A 16005-nucleotide genomic window follows, 5' to 3' on the forward strand; every position below is an offset into this window, starting at 1 on the left:
TAAATTCAGGATTTAATTAGATGTACATCAGATTAGATTATCTGTTGTCTGATTTTTGTTCATCAAATTCATCATTGCGTCACAAGCTTTCATCCACTTCACGGAGTTTAACAAGAAAGACACATTGGAGTGGAGCGTCTTTCATACTTTTGGACATGTTCCAAGTTTCTGACATCAAAGAGCCCACAGTGTTCCTGGCTGCAGCATTGCAACTGGAGAATGAGAGAAGGACTTCGCCTTTGTCGTTTCATGTGATTTTGTTTCATCGTGGTCTTGTACATCAGTGGTTCTCCACCTGTGGGCCGTGAGGATATTGCAAGTGGGCCCCCAAATAATTGGCCAAACACGTAAGATTTGAATGATAATATAACATTAATATTCAAATATTTCATGGTAATATGCAAAATTGTCATGGTATTTTTTTCTTTAAACCTTTTCATTGCGATGCTGCTAAATAGAAACTTAAAGTATACTATGTGAGTTTCATTGATCCAAGCCGGAACATAATCGATTGATTGATCTTAACATGCTCTGAAAATGAATGCGGCCCTCCCATCTGACCACTTAACACGAGATAGGCTGCCGTGTTAAGTGGTCAGATGTGTGGGCCCTGATCCAGAAAAGGTTGAGAACCACTGTTTTACATGTCATAGTAAATTCATGATTTTAAGTTTTCAGTACATTTATCATATTATCTATGTGCAGTACATCTCCACTGACATGAAAGGTCAGCTGACCAGTTCCAGATCACCCCACAAGAGGGAGTCCCAGCCTCATTTGAATGACTTGGGGGGTTCCCTTAAGCCAGGCCCATCCAGCCCTCCCCTCCCCTCCCCTCCCCACCCTGAGCAGGTGCCCATGTTTGGGCCTGTCTGGCCCCTTGCTGCCCTTATCTGATTAATGCTACTAATCCTGAAAGTGGGCCTTGCTGCCAGTGGGCCTTGCTACCAAGCAGGCCGCTTTCCTGCTATAGGCAACAACAACATGGGTTAGGAGTCTGGGTAGACTGAGTTAAAATGTGGCCTGTATGAGCTGTGGTGTTGGTTGAGATCCGGTCTGCTGTGTTGCTCTGTACTGTGGCATGCAAACTTCGATGACAGTTTGCTAACTTTAGTCCTTTACCCGTTTTGGATAACTGTTTGAGGTGGCAAAGATATATTTAGTTGACTGGGGTCCCCCCAGGGCTCAATACTTGGTCTGCTCCTTTTTCCCCTTGTCACCAAATCTTTTGCCAAAATAGGCAATCTACAAGCTCACAATGCTTTGTGAGCTTCTAGATCTGCTATTTTTGCCAAAAATTTTAGCCCCAGAATAGGTACGCGAAGGTTCATGTGGAAAGTCACCTTTGGCTTCACCTATGATGATTTCTAAAAAGAAAAACTGGCAACAAGACATGAGGGCAACATGACAGAGCCTCCTGTCTGAGGAATGTGATCATCAGGGTATTTGAAGAACAACCCCTTTCACTTCTAATGGGTGGGTACTTACATGTTTTTCAGCCAATCCACTGGAGCAGCACTTTTACAAAGAGAAAATGCATTTCACTGAAGGTAAGTTCACTGACACAGCAGAGACACTGACAGTGAGTGACAAAAAAAATATTCATCATATTCACACGTGTGCTTGCGTACGTGCGTGCGCCTGCAGGCATGTGAGTGTGCATGTGGATGTGTGCAAGTGTACGTTTGAGTCTAATCATCACACCAGCGGATGGCCATATCCTAGAAATAACTGTCCCAGTCAGTCAACCACCGTACTCCCACTCTCTCTTCCTTTTTCCTCTTTCTCTCTCTTTCTTCCTCTTTCTCGCTTTGTCCCTGTCTCTCTTGTCTCTTGCCCTTGTTGTCTTTTTCTTTTTCTCCCTTTCTCCTCTCTCTCTCTCTCTCTCTCTCTCTCTCTCTCTCTCTCCCTCCCTCTCCCTCCCCCCCCTCCTCGCCCCCAACACTCTCTCTCTCTCTCTCTCTCTCCCAGGAGGGGAATACAAACACCCTTATCAGGAGACAAACACGCGTCCCCCTGCCCTCCTCCCTCCCTCCCTCTCTCTCCATCCCTCCCTCTCTCTTTCTCACCCCCCCTCCACACTCTCATTTGCATGCATCTGTTTGCCTCGTCCTTCCACTCTTTTCTTAATGGAGAGCCTGTTTCCTTAATGGTTCATTTCAAAAACAGATGAAGAGTATGGGGGGGTTGGGTGGGGCGGGTGAAGGAGGGGGCGGGGGCAGAATAAACAGATAGGAAAGCGATTGCCCCATCTCGAAAGAGGAAGTTCACGTACGTGCATGGAGAGAGGCAGATCGAGAAATTCAATTAACTATGTTTTCTGTTTTCTTCACATCTCCGTCTCTCTCTCTCTCCCCAATTTCTCCACCAGGGAGCGAATGAGAAAGGGAGGACTGGGAAATTAATGTGTGTGTGTGCAGGGGGGGGGGGGGGTCTTGGAGTGGCACGTGTCAAATATGCTATGCTGACCGTGAGGTTGTGCTTGGGAGATTGCAGCGGCACAGCAAAAGTGCCCAGTAGAAATACTTTTTCTTCTCAGGGAACTGAAATGTGTTTTAAAAAGAGAATTTAACATAGGACGTGCTTCCCTTTTTTTGGCTTGCAGAGATTGAAACGAATGCGAGTGCAAATGCATGCACACTTAATGTTGACAACGGTGATAAAGTTAAGAATTGGTTGAATAACTATTAAGCGATAATGTTTTTGAACACAGATGCAGTGAAATCAGGTCCTGCGCTGTTTAGTGTTGTGTAACTTTTTAAATGAAACAAAAGTTACTTTTTAATATAATCTTTCACTGGTTTGTTTCTCACAAACCATTCCACATAAATATGTTTTTGACAACAACTCTAAACACTATTTTTAGTAACAAGCGTCTACCCCCGACGACTGTAGCGCCAAAATGACCCAGGCAGCGATAATGTACCGGGAATGTATTTATTGATATAAAAAGACCTTATTGATATTGAAGACTCTGCAGCATTCGTTTTGCAGCGGTACCTCCGTGGCTTTGTTTCAAACTGAATTCTGGGAATCACAGTTAACAGACAACGGAGCTAAGAGGTGTTGCCAAAAAAAATAAACATGGGGTAGGGTTTTCCTAAATGGATGCTGGTCAACTGTTACTACCTGGACTACCAGCCAACTGCATATGGCTATATGCATCCTGAAATATTACTTAGACAATTTAGGTATTGAGCAGATGTATCATTCCGGAGTGACTTAAAGGGGAATTTTGCCCCAAGGTTTTCTTTCCTTTTCTATGATGTTATGATATCCTAGGAGTGGTACAGTAAAAAAATCATAGTCATAACTCCATCCCGGGTCCGCCACAGCTAAAAACGCGCGCCTATGGTCCTTGTGCTAAATCGAGCTTTCATGAAATCTCGTCTAGCGAGACTTCCGGTGGGGCGCATTCAAGACAATCACGTTGCATAGTGTTCTGTCACTATGAACGTCAGATCTCACAAAAAAAAGAAGCTATTAAAATACGCAATTTAGCGCAAGGACCATATGCGCACGTTTTTAGCTGTGGCGGACCTGCGAGGGAGTTATGAGATTTTTCTACTGTCCCATTCATCCTAGGATATCATAACATCATAGAAAAGGTAAGAAAACCATGGGGCAAAATTCCCCTTTGATGTACAACTGCAGCCATTTTGGAGGTTTGTTAACAAAAGGATAGACTGCAGTATTATTGCCTCTTTTACATGGTGGTGGCAGCATGGATCTCACACTGGAAATGTCTCTGAAACACAGCAGTAAACCTACATAAAGTGTCATGGAGATTTAAGTGTAGCCTATACTATTCAGATTTTCTTCCAACTAAACATTACGCTTAACTCATTGAGTGCCCAAATTATTATTATCTATTTCTGGCCATTATGATTTTTATTTTTTTATTTTTTCAAAGTAAAAAAAAAGTGCTTAGGAAGCGAGATACAGCATTTTTTTTGTTGTTAAAAAAAAAAAATCAAAAACACGTCAAACACGTTAATGGCACGTTGCACCATAGCGGTAAAACACGTGAAACACGTTAATGGCACTCAATGAGTTAAGGAGTGGAATTGAATGAAATTCATTAATTTTTTCTTCTCCGAATTCCACTGAGTTTGTGCCTTCCTTTCTTTCTTCTATCCTACACGATAAAATCATCAGTGTTAAATCATCCATTTGTAACTATGATAATGTACAAAATGTAATCAAATGAACTCAGACTTAAATTAGCACTGAGGACTTTTACATGTGTAACCTTCTGTGTAATGGTTACATGCAGGTCTCACAGTCTACACCAGTGGTTCCCAAACCTTTTAGCTCAAGACCCAAAAGATAAATTAGATGTTTGCCTGGGACCCAAACTAGTGAAAATAGCAGATCTACAAGCACACAACGTGTCACTTCATTACTTCCTGTATGTTTCACGTTCCTCTCCGTAGCTCGAGGGTATTCGTGGACCCCCAGGAACCGACGTCCGGAGAAGCTCCGTGATTCGCTGAAGGAGCTGGAGGTAACCCCAGTACCACCACCATCTCTTCCTTCCTCACCTTCTCCATCCCTCCCACCACCACCACCACCACCTCCTCCTCCTCCCTCTCCCCTCGGGGGATTTTCTTTTTCTGGAGTTTTCCCTTTTTACGAACCGGCCGATTGATTAACAAATAGGGGCATTCTCTCTCTCTTCCTCTTCTCCCTGCTCTGCCCGTGCCTCTCTCTCTCTCTCATCTCTCGCCCTCTTCTCTTTCTTTCTCTCTCTCTCTCTCATCACCTCTCTTTTGGCCGTGCTCTGTCATCGAGGGGGATATTTGAGGGGATCAGGGGGCCACAGGTTGGTTGTTTCTCTGCTTCCCTCCCTCCATCCTTCCTTCTTCTATGTCTCCTCAGCCCCCCTCCCCACCCCAACTCCCTCCTTGTAGCAGCACAGAGCTGGCTTTGTTTTCAGAGGGCCTGACGATGGCTGTTTGCCGCCCTTCACTAGAAACATACCCTCTGCTCTCCTCTCCTTCTGCCCTCCACTCTGATTGCCCCAGCTGTGTTTGGAATGTTGTAGGAATGAGTGACCCTGTCCTCTCGCTCGCTCTCTCTCTCTCTCTCACTCACACACACACACACACACACACACACACACACACACACACACACACACACACACACACACACACACACACACACACACACACACACACACACACACACACACACACACACACACACACACACACGCATGCGCACACATGCATGCATGCACGCACGCACACATGCACTTTACATCTTACCTGCCTCTCTCCCTTCTATCCTGCTCTCTAACTCCTCTGTGTTTGTTTCTCCGTCTCCGTCTCTCTCTCTGTCTGTCTCTGTGTCTCTGTATGTCTCTCTCTCTGTCTCTATCTTTCTATCTCTTCCAGGAACTGTTGCAGACCAATACATGTGTTCACACCAGATGGAAGAGCAAGTACTGTTGCCAGGTGTGGAGCATGCACGCACGCACGCACGCACCTGTCAGCACATATTAAACCATACATACTGTATCCATAAACATTGCTTTTCAGGTCAGTCAGTCAGGGATTGCACAGGCTCACCCTGCCAGCCCTGCTCTGCTCTGACCCTGATCTGCCCTGACTAGGGTTGGACACCCGGTCGGGCGTCCCTTATTTCTAAAGGGATGCCCAGAAAAAGATCAAATGTCACTGTATATACAGTATGTACAGTTTTTGTATATTATATTAACCACAAGCTCACAACGCATTGCAAAAGAGATCTTAATGTAGACAGAAAAAAGCAGTCCAAGTACAGAGACAAGTCGGGTCCAGTTGACCAAGTCTAGAGCAAAGTCCAAGTCCAGAAAGAGCAGGTTGTGTATAGTGATTAGGGCTGAGGTGTAGTGTTGCAGTTAGAATTAGCTTAAGGTCAGGGAAAGGTCACAGGTCAGTGACAAGGCTGGAGGGTATGGAATTAAATATATCCACAAGCATAATGACAAGGGTGTGCGTTTGCGTGCGTGTGTGTATTCCCCCTCCAGTTGGTGCTGAGCAATGGTGTACTTGTGACCCTAACCCTAAGTGGACCCCAGCTGGAAAGAGTGTGTGTTGACCGGACACTAGTGGGACGACTACCTGCCAACACTGTCACTGATGGTTAGTCACACACACACACACGCGCTCGCGCGTGCATACATACAATCACGCTCATATGCACACAGTTTCGACTGGGTTTAGGTACATTTATGGAAGTTAAAGCAGCACTACTTACTACCACACACACACACACACACACACACACACACACACACACACACACACACACACACACACACACACACACACACACACACACACACACACACACTCTTACACGCACACACTTCTCCCTCACTCGCCGCTCGCCCTCTTTCCCACACGTACCAATTTGCCATACACCCCACTCTCTCTCTCTCTCTCTCTCTCACTACACCACTCACACACACACATCCAGGTGCCACAGGTGAGCTGTGCAGCTCGCCTCGCTAATTGCGGCTAAATCCTTTTGTGCTGCGTGTGTCCAGGGGCCTCCCCTAAGAGCATCCATCAGTGTTTTTCTCCACTATCCCTCCATCCTTCTGTCCTCCAGGGAACAACCCCCCTCTCTCCTCATCCTTCCTCTTTCTCTCTCCCTCCCTCCCTCTCTCTCTCTCTCGTCTCTCTCTGTGTGTTGGGTGTTGCCAAGTCTGTTTATTATAAGCGACTTTGGGCTTGTTTTTCTCTAAAGTTGCTTGTAAATGTTGGTAGTTGCGGGTTGCTTTTTTTTTGGGCTTGTTTCTTTTTTGTTCAACGTTTTTTTATTTTATATTTTCACATACAGGTCAATAACAAAAGGCATACAAAAACAGTGAATGTGTGTTACCCCTCCCACCCCCCCAAAGTTCCCGCTCCGGAAGAGCCACAACCCTGGTATCTTATTGTACCATTAACACAAAGGACAATACAAACAAGTCAAAAAATAAATAAATACAAAAAATACAAAAACAAAAAAAAAAGTATACACAGTAGGATATATATATGATTAAAGAAGGATTTAAATTGAATTAAAAAGTAATAGTAAATGATAATAATAATAATACACAAAAAAATATAATACAAAAACAAATTCAGTGGGGTCGATTTATGGGTCATTAATGTCAGCAGCATTCAGTCTCTATATATGTTAAAAAAAGTTGCCAGATGGTGTAAAATTTCAGAGCACACCCCCTTGTGGAGTAGCGAATTTTCTCCAAAGTCAAATGATGCATAACATCATTAACCCATGATTTGAAAGTTGGTGGGAGTTTTTCTTTCCATTTAAGCAGTATCAGACGCCTAGCCAAAAGGGATGCAAAGGCTATCATATTCCTTTCTTGGCGACTAAGTTGTACATCATCTCTTTCTTGTGGAACAACTCCAAACACTGCAATAGAAGCAGAAGTTTTTGGGCTTGTTTCTAAAGTGTATTTGCTTAATTTGGGCTTCCTTCCTAATGTTGTTTAAACCAGTGTTTCTCAAATAGCAGATCTATAAGAGATGTAGATCGGCTAGTTTCAAATAGCGGATGTATATATAGGGTTAAAGTGGTGTAATGCTATATTAACTAATTTTGTGTGTATGATCATGTGACCTAGTCACTTCTTTTGTACTTGTTTTCATAGACCTGTCCGCTTGTTTCTCTCACAAACTCTGGCAACACTCTCTCTCTCTCGCTCGGCTCTGAGAGGACAGAATAACAGGGACATGAACGCAGGCCCAAATCTGCTAATTATTTCTTTCTTTCTGTATCAATTATTTGTTCGTAGCGCCGGCCCCTCTCCTCCGCCCCCAGGGGTCTCAGGACGCGTGATAATAAAGCCCCCATGGCGCGCTCGGGTCGTGCGTGTGCGCACACACATTTAACGACAGACGCACACTCATGCATAGAGGCGTGATAGGTCATATAGGCACATTTGTGTGTGTTTGTGCCTAGACACGCACACATGCTGTCTACACACACACACACACACACACAGGCTGTCATCCACATGCCCACGCAAGGGCATACATCCAAGCAAACACATACACATATTGTTGCTGTCGTGCAGAAACCTTGTATCACTATATTTCAACTTTTCTTTGTAAATTGATGCCCGCCTACTTCATCATACAAGAGTGTCGCACAAAAGTAGTGAAAATAGCAGATCTACAAGCTCACAACGCGGCATGATGTGATTGTGAGCTTGTAGATCTGTTAATATTACTATTTTTAAAAGATAATAACAAAAAAGGGGCAGTTTTGGACATACAAGGTTTTCACCCGACAGTGACGATAGATACCCACAAGGACTCACATGTATGAGACACACTCACACACACACACACACACACACACACACACACACACACACACAAATACTCATATTCACAGACACACCTCACATGCACCCACAGTTTGTGCACGCACACACCTGGGTACACACACACACACCCACTCACCTCCCACTGAGCGCCATTGAAAGCCTCAGAGGCACTAATTATCAGAGTAATTGTTGTGAGAGGTTGGGTTCTGGGGAGGGACTCTATTTGTGTGCATGCCTGTATGTGTTCGTGCGTGCATGCCTGCATGTGTGTTTGTCGGATGTGTGTGTGTGTGTGTGTGTGTGTGTGTGTGTGTGTGTGTGTGTGTGTGTGTGTGTGTGCGTGTGCGTGCGTTCATGTTTGGGTGTCAGTGTGTTTGATTGCTTGAGAGTGCACTTGATTGTGTATGTGCTCTTGTGTACTTCGTTCTGTGAATACTGTGTGTGTGTGTGTGTGTGTGTGTGTGTGTGTGTGTGTGTGTGTGTGTGTGTGTGTGTGTGTGTGTGTGTGTGTGTGTGTGTGTGTGTGTGTGTGTGTGTGTGTGTGTGTGTGTGTGTGTGTGGGACGTCAGGGGGACTTCACATCTGTCACTTGCACAATCAGACACATGGACAGCATAACAGCTGATTAAGACAAGTCTCATATACACATGGACAACACAGGTTAAAGTTAAACAGCAGGCCAGGAATCTTGGGGTTAATCATTTTAACCACTTGAACCCCACCATGGCTATTCCGGGGGGAAACGTTCACCAAAAGTAGCAGATCTACAAGCTCAAAACACGTTGCATTTGTAGATAGGCTATTTTTGGTGTAGACAGAAAAAAGGGGTGAGAGTACAGTTGTAACTGAAGTCTGTTTCGTTAAGACTAAAGGGTTTAAGTCACATGTTTGCAATGTTACAAAATCTGCATTTTATCACCTTGAGAACATTGCTACACAGCTACTGACCAACACTGACACATAGAATTAAAGCTTTACTTTCATGTTATACACTTTGCAGAGCCTCGGCTTGGAACCACTAATAGCAAGCAATATGCTACACATATCTAACCAAAATGTATGGTGAGCCAGTTTGCCTGCCAGTTTGTAGGGTATAGTACTTGTCTTTTTACAAAAATAGACTTAAACATACAGTTACAGATGATACACACTAAGAGAAAGAGAACACTGGTGCCTGTCTGTCTCTCTCTTTCACTCAGATTGTTTTTTATTTCATGATGCAACAAAATCTGGCCTCCATCTCTTCTTAACTCAAATCCGGGAACGTATCTGTGTCATTTTGGATTTAAGTTATAACCATTATTTTATACTTTGGCTATTCAAAAATAGCAGATCTACAAGCTCATAGCGCGGCACCAAGTGCCACGCTACAAGCTTGTAGATCTGATTTTAGAAAAATCCTGAACATTTGTACAAATCTTTGAATATATATATATATATTTTAAAGCGAACATTTGAAACTCAAATCTTTGCTTCTGTAGGTCCCTGCATGGTACAAAATATTTTACAAATGTTCGCTTTAAAAAATATATAAATTCAAAGATTTTCACAAATTTGTACAATTTTTTGCTGCTATGAGATCTGCTATTTTTGAATAGCCAAAGACATCTAAAATGACACCAATGCGTTCCCGGACTGAATGGGTTAAACTCACACCTTTCTCGTGTCTAACTCAGACTTTGGTTGCATCACAGCAAGCATTTTCATTACACATGTTTCCTACACTCAATGTATTATACAGCAGTGGTTCTCAAAGCTTTTCCTGCGTCGGGGCCCACTTGAAAATCTTGAAAGCATTCGCGGCCCACCCATGATCTGACTACTTAACACGGCAGCCGATACCAGTGTTACGCAGGCTGCCTTTGGCGGTCAGCAGCACCAAGCAGCACATATGCTCCACCATTAAGCATCTTTACAGTGATTTTACATAGTCTCTTTCATTGGCCCATGTTTTAAATATGCTTTGGTTAAGCTCATTGGCCCCTTATGTCAACATGCAGCCGAGGAGACAGCAGTAAATGGATTCTTGTCTGTGCGCGCGCGCGTGTGTGTGTGTGTGTGTGTGTGTGTGTGTGCGTGTGTGCGTGTGCGTGCGCTGTATATCAGCCTGCACTAGCCTGCACAGGCCCGGGTCATTGGGGGAGTGGGTTGGGAGGGGAGGGTCTGCTCTTTTAATCCCAAATCAACCACCTGCTCCCAGATTGCCCCAGCAGCCTGGTTTCATATCCACTTCTTTAATCTGGGCCTGAATGGGATTAGGCCTAATCCCGTTTATAGACACCCGTCCAGATCAATACTTAAACTGCGTTTAACTTGATCTATATGTAATCTATCACACAGATACATTACGCTTGCTATTGCATTAACTGTTGTTAAGGAAAGCCCAGGCATGGCTACTGGCTGTACTTGGTTATGATTAATACATTTTATATAAAGACAGATCTTTATGATTCAACTTCAACACATGGATTGCTCTTGTTCAATTGACCTGATTTAAATTGCTGCTTTAGTTTTCCTCCTTTCTTTCTTCTTTTCAGTAACACTTCACTTCCCTCATGAATATTTGCATATTAATTCCAACGTTTTGACACAACAGAGTGCATCAGAAAACATAATTATACCAACATGCTCACAAGCATCTATAAATACACACGTACACACACACACACACACACACACGCATGCACACGTCATGGTTAATTGCCGGTTAGATTTCTGAATCTGGGGGAGTGCACCCTCACTCGCTCGACTCAATGCAGACTATCTGAGAGACATGTGTAATTCCCCCCCCCCCCCCCCCCCCCACCACCTAGTCTGTTTAATTGGCTTCATAAACAGATTAATTTGAACGAGAGGAGCTTAATTGCTAATCGGCGTTTCCGCTGCGGCTCCTGAAGAGTCGAAACGGGATCAAGTGATGTTCTTCCACTGTGAGAGGAAGGCCTCCAAGCCCACTGTAGATTGACAGGAGAGAGAGAGAGAGAGTTGGCTGCGAAGTTGAAATGTTACACTGCTCTGTTTCTACATTTCCTTATTGTACTGTAGTAGGCCTATATCATTAACTATGCAGACATTTGTTTTTGTTTTTTTATTTGACTCTTGCTTTGGCAATCTAAACGTTTCTCATGCCATTTGAGCCACTTTGAATTGAATTGAATTGAATTGATTTGAATGGAGGTGGAGGGGGCCAACACAATATATAGGGAGACGGGAGCAGTTATGATACTGGAATGTTTTGTGGAAAACAGACTCAAACTTTCCATAGAGGCAGCATATATCTTCTCTACAGTATGTCTCTCCTCATTCCAAGCAGCTTTATTATGCTTTATATGGCATTCTTTTGGTAATCCATTGATTACTGCTGCTATATGGTATAAGTTCAGAAGTTTGCCCACAAGGGGAATAGACAAGAAAGAGGCAAGAAAAACTAGGCCTAACATCAAATGACTGCATTATGTTCTATTATTTCTAGCCACACCCCGAGGAAGACCCGCGTGGGTCGAAACCAGCCTTCATACTTTAAATTGAATATGCCCTTAACAACAAAGGCATTTTAACTATGCTGTATCCTTGACTCGATGTGAGTGTGCCTGAAGCATAGACTGTATAAAAGAGATGGACAAAGTGACGCCCCTAGACTCTCCAGACTGTAATGAAGCCTATTTAATATATACCAAAAAGCAACCGGAAATCAATCGCTAAATTAATGCTATTGGTTGGGTAGCTTGTCAATCAAGAGCGAGGGCGGGGAATGAATGCTATTGGTTGTGTAGCTTGTCAATCAAATCATCCCGCCCCTCCTAGAGCATACCCTACTTTATCGTCAATTTTAAAATAAATGGGACCATAATTTACCAAAACGCATATCATGATGATTGAAAGAAGACTTTAAACTAGTGACTGGAAGCATATAGTATTTATGACAATGTTTATTAAGGTAATAAAATAAAATCTAAAGTTCGTCAAAACCCCACCCACTTGAGTGGAGAAAAAATCTTTCTGACACCAGCAGGGGTAAAACAGCGAAACTACAGGCCATTCATATGAACTGTCAGCTTTCTCTAGAATGCATGATGTATTAACAAACTTCCAAACCATTTTCAGCTACAGTAGCTTGTCATCTTACAGCATATTTACAATAAATTATATTTCATATTAGAAAGCAGCAAAAGAAAAACATCAAGGTTTTGAAATGCTATGTCACCATCTCTCTTTTCTAACTGAACATTATAAAGCAGGTCACATATCGTCACTGTTGGTTGGAAACCTCATCTGTCCTGTTACTTTGCAGGAAATGTTAAAAAGAACCTGTGTTCCAATGGATCCAATGTAGTTATTAATTATAGTGACAAGCTCTTGTTAATACTTTTCATTGGTTAAATATTTATAAAACTCATAGACGCACTTAACCACTTTCACTTAAAAGAAGAAAAAAATATAGCAGATCTACAAGTTCTCAACACGACGCATCCCGACACCTTGTGAGCTTGTAGATCGGCTATCTTTGCTACGTTTGTGTGACACTGTAGTCTGACGAAGTTGGGCATTCATGTACGGAAACAAATTTGGAATATGAAGATGCAAGGTTTCTGCCCGACAGCAACGATATTCAGTCTTTTTGATACTCTAGATTTATACTTAGAGGTGCGCTGGTGTCTTTCACCAAAAACAGCCGATCTACAAGCTCACGTCCAAGTATAAATCAGGCTATAGCAGCTCCGCCTTTCACTCAGTGACCTGTGCGATGATGTCATTCCCAGCTGTGCTCACTGATAGGCTGCTGCTGATGTCCTTCCTGGAGCAGAGCCAAGTGGGCGTGGTCTACCTCAACAGGAAGAACCAGGGCTCTCCAGAGATGGGCAGACGGATAGAGAAACTGTCACCTTCTGAAATCAAGGTAGACCACAACAATGTGTGGGAGTGTTTGTGCTTCTGTATGAGGATGACATATCTTTTGCAACTACAATTTATTTTGTTAGCGATTATTCTGTTTATTATTTATTCTATGTATTATTTTCAATTAATCGAAAAAATTGAGAAGTGTGTCCTTTGGTTATTCTTCATTTTTAAAATATCAGTGAATCTGAAACTGATCATTTTATAACTGTTATATTTAAAGACATGTACAAGCAACATAGGATATATTTTATGTCTGTGTATTGTGTGTGTGTGTGTGTGTGTGTGTGTGTGTGTGTGTGTGTGTGTGTGTGTGTGTGTGTGTGTGTGTGTGTGTGTGTGTGTGTGTGTGTGTGTGTGTGTGTGTGTGTGTGTGTGTGTGTAAGTGAACATTATCTGAAGATATCACAAGAACTCAAGCCTAGAAATAATTGCTTATAATCAGGCACATTAAAAAGCCCCCGTAATATTTAATAATGGACTCTCCCTCCCCCTTGCACACAAAACTGAAGTGACAAGCAATTGAACTATTTTGTTTATCCGGAAGCCTGTGATGTTAACTAAACAACGATTGGATTTTTTATAATTTTTTATTATTGATTAAATCGATAAGTTCAATTCACTTCCTACTATTAGCTATTACTATTGGCCCTACTGTAGATAAAACACCTCCACCAAACAATTTCTGCACCTATTCACACCTGCAGTGCATGCACACATGTATGCATGTGTACACGCACGCACGCACGCACGCACGCACGCACGCACGCACGCACGCACGCACGCACGCACGCACGCACGCACGCACGCACACACACACACACACACACACACAGAGGAAGAGAGATGAATAAAACACACACGCATGACGCATCCCTACTCCCCAAAACCAACCCCAAAACACAGCCCCCTCCCTTTCTGTCTGTTTCACTGTATTACATAATAAAGTGCACAACCATGGTTTAAAAACAGCCTTTGTCAGAGTATGGAGACCATAGTTCCATGATTCAGATGGAAACAGTTGTAAAAAGACATATTATTCAGTCTCTCCATCCACCACAAGCAATCCTGGATATGCATTAACTAGCTGGCTAACTGCTAACCCTAGCATTATCACATTACTGCCAGACCCTTTTGTCAAACAGGGGGGGCATTGTGTGTGTGTGTGTGTGTGTGTGTGTGTGTGTGTGTGTGTGTGTGTGTGTGTGTGTGTGTGTGTGTGTGTGTGTGTGTGTGTGTGTGTGTGTGTGTGTGTGAAAGCAATCTCTCCTCCATGTGGTTCCAGAGGCAGAGTCCTGATAAGACCCCCCCCCACACACACGCACTCTCTCCCCCTGCCTCCAGTCCAAATGTTGTAACCCCCCCCCCACACACACACACACACACACACACACACACATGACAACACAGATGTACACTCTCCACAAACACAAACGCATAAACACCTATACCCCGTGGAACACATTATGCACACATAAACACACTGCATACATTGTCTTTGCGTGTGTGCACACACACACATACACACACACACACACACACACACACACACACACACACACACACACACACACACACACACACATGTCCGAATGCGGGCACACACAAAAAAAATATATGCACCCTATGCAGCACACAGAATCACATACCATCCCTGCCCCTGCAACACACACACACACACACACACACACACACACACACACACACACACACACACACACACACACACACACACACACACACACACCTCCCTGGTCCACTGGGCTAAGCTTGAGGAGGGGGAGGGGGGCTAAACTAATCCGACCCCCAGAAAGTGGTTTTTGATTATTGCTGACCAGCAAACGCCAGCAGAAAAAAAGAGGAAGAGAGGAGAGATGGCTGTAGGGACGGAGGGATGGAGGGATAGAGGGATGAAGAGTTAGAGATAGAGAGTGTTATTAACCCACTGTGTTTTTTTTCTTTTTTTGGTTTTCTTCCTCTTGTCCTGGTGGCCGATCTCTCTCTCTCTTTCTCTGCTCCCTTCGTTATTCCGCACACAGTGTCATCAGTGTCCATCACGCGTTTCCTCCTCCGGGGACAAAACAACTAAGACAAGCAAATAATTGGCAAATACTAAGATTTTACTGATTCTATGACATTATATAAAAAAGTTATAACAATAAATAAGTACTCAAATGACGGGAGGCGGAGACGTAAATTTACGGTTAAGTGCATCGGCTTTATTCTCCATTAACCACTTTATATCGGGCTCACAGATGTACAGCATGTAACATCACTCTCTAACCAACGTAACCGGAATGAACACAACACATAGTCTCTTCCTCCAGAAGTCCCACCCCACAGTCACTCTCATTGGCTGGCAACACCCAGAGTGCAATACACCGCAATTCCCCACTGGGACGCTACGATATGCTAGTTCCATTGATCTGCGGTGGAACACAATCAATCGATTGATCATTAAAATTAAAATGCTGTGAAAATGCACATGGAGGTTGTGGGTTCGAATCCACCATGGTGCACCCTGGTTTTGTCGGGCGTCTATGCAAATACAATTGGCACGTGTTCGGGGGAGGGAAGCCGGCCGGGGAGGGTGATATTGGTCATTGCACGTACTCCTACTGGCTGGGGCGGCACTTGTCAGCAGGGAGTGTTGGGCGGGAGGAGTAGGCCTCCCGGTGGGGTCTCCTCACTGGCAGGTGAATCAGTAGGATACAACAGCAGTGACAACACAGAAATGTGTGTTGGGAGGAATTAATTCGCATAGCGACTAAATT

The 16005-nt window shown here is 43.6% G+C and overlaps 1 protein-coding gene across 5 annotated transcripts in view; it reads left to right on the plus strand.

Annotated features, from left to right (window-relative positions):
* The window catches only part of wdpcp (WD repeat containing planar cell polarity effector), a 99142-nt gene that overhangs the window by 36053 nt on the left and 47084 nt on the right, over nucleotides 1-16005 (plus strand). For 3 of the 5 annotated variants that reach the window (XM_084075472.1, XM_084075471.1, XM_084075473.1), the window contains exons 4-8: nucleotides 1500-1550; nucleotides 4437-4507; nucleotides 5403-5462; nucleotides 6017-6131; nucleotides 13096-13232. In XM_084075472.1, coding sequence (XP_083931598.1) covers nucleotides 1500-1550; nucleotides 4437-4507; nucleotides 5403-5462; nucleotides 6017-6131; nucleotides 13096-13232 — 434 coding nt within the window. The remainder of the gene's footprint in view (nucleotides 1-1499; nucleotides 1551-4436; nucleotides 4508-5402; nucleotides 5463-6016; nucleotides 6132-13095; nucleotides 13233-16005) is intronic. The other 2 variants (XM_084075474.1, XM_084075475.1) reach the window with 2 other exon arrangements.

The sequence above is a fragment of the Gymnoscopelus microlampas genome (assembly GCF_963454915.1).
Source record: "Gymnoscopelus microlampas genome assembly, chromosome: 13".
In the NCBI taxonomy this organism is placed as follows: Eukaryota; Metazoa; Chordata; class Actinopteri; order Myctophiformes; family Myctophidae; genus Gymnoscopelus; species Gymnoscopelus microlampas.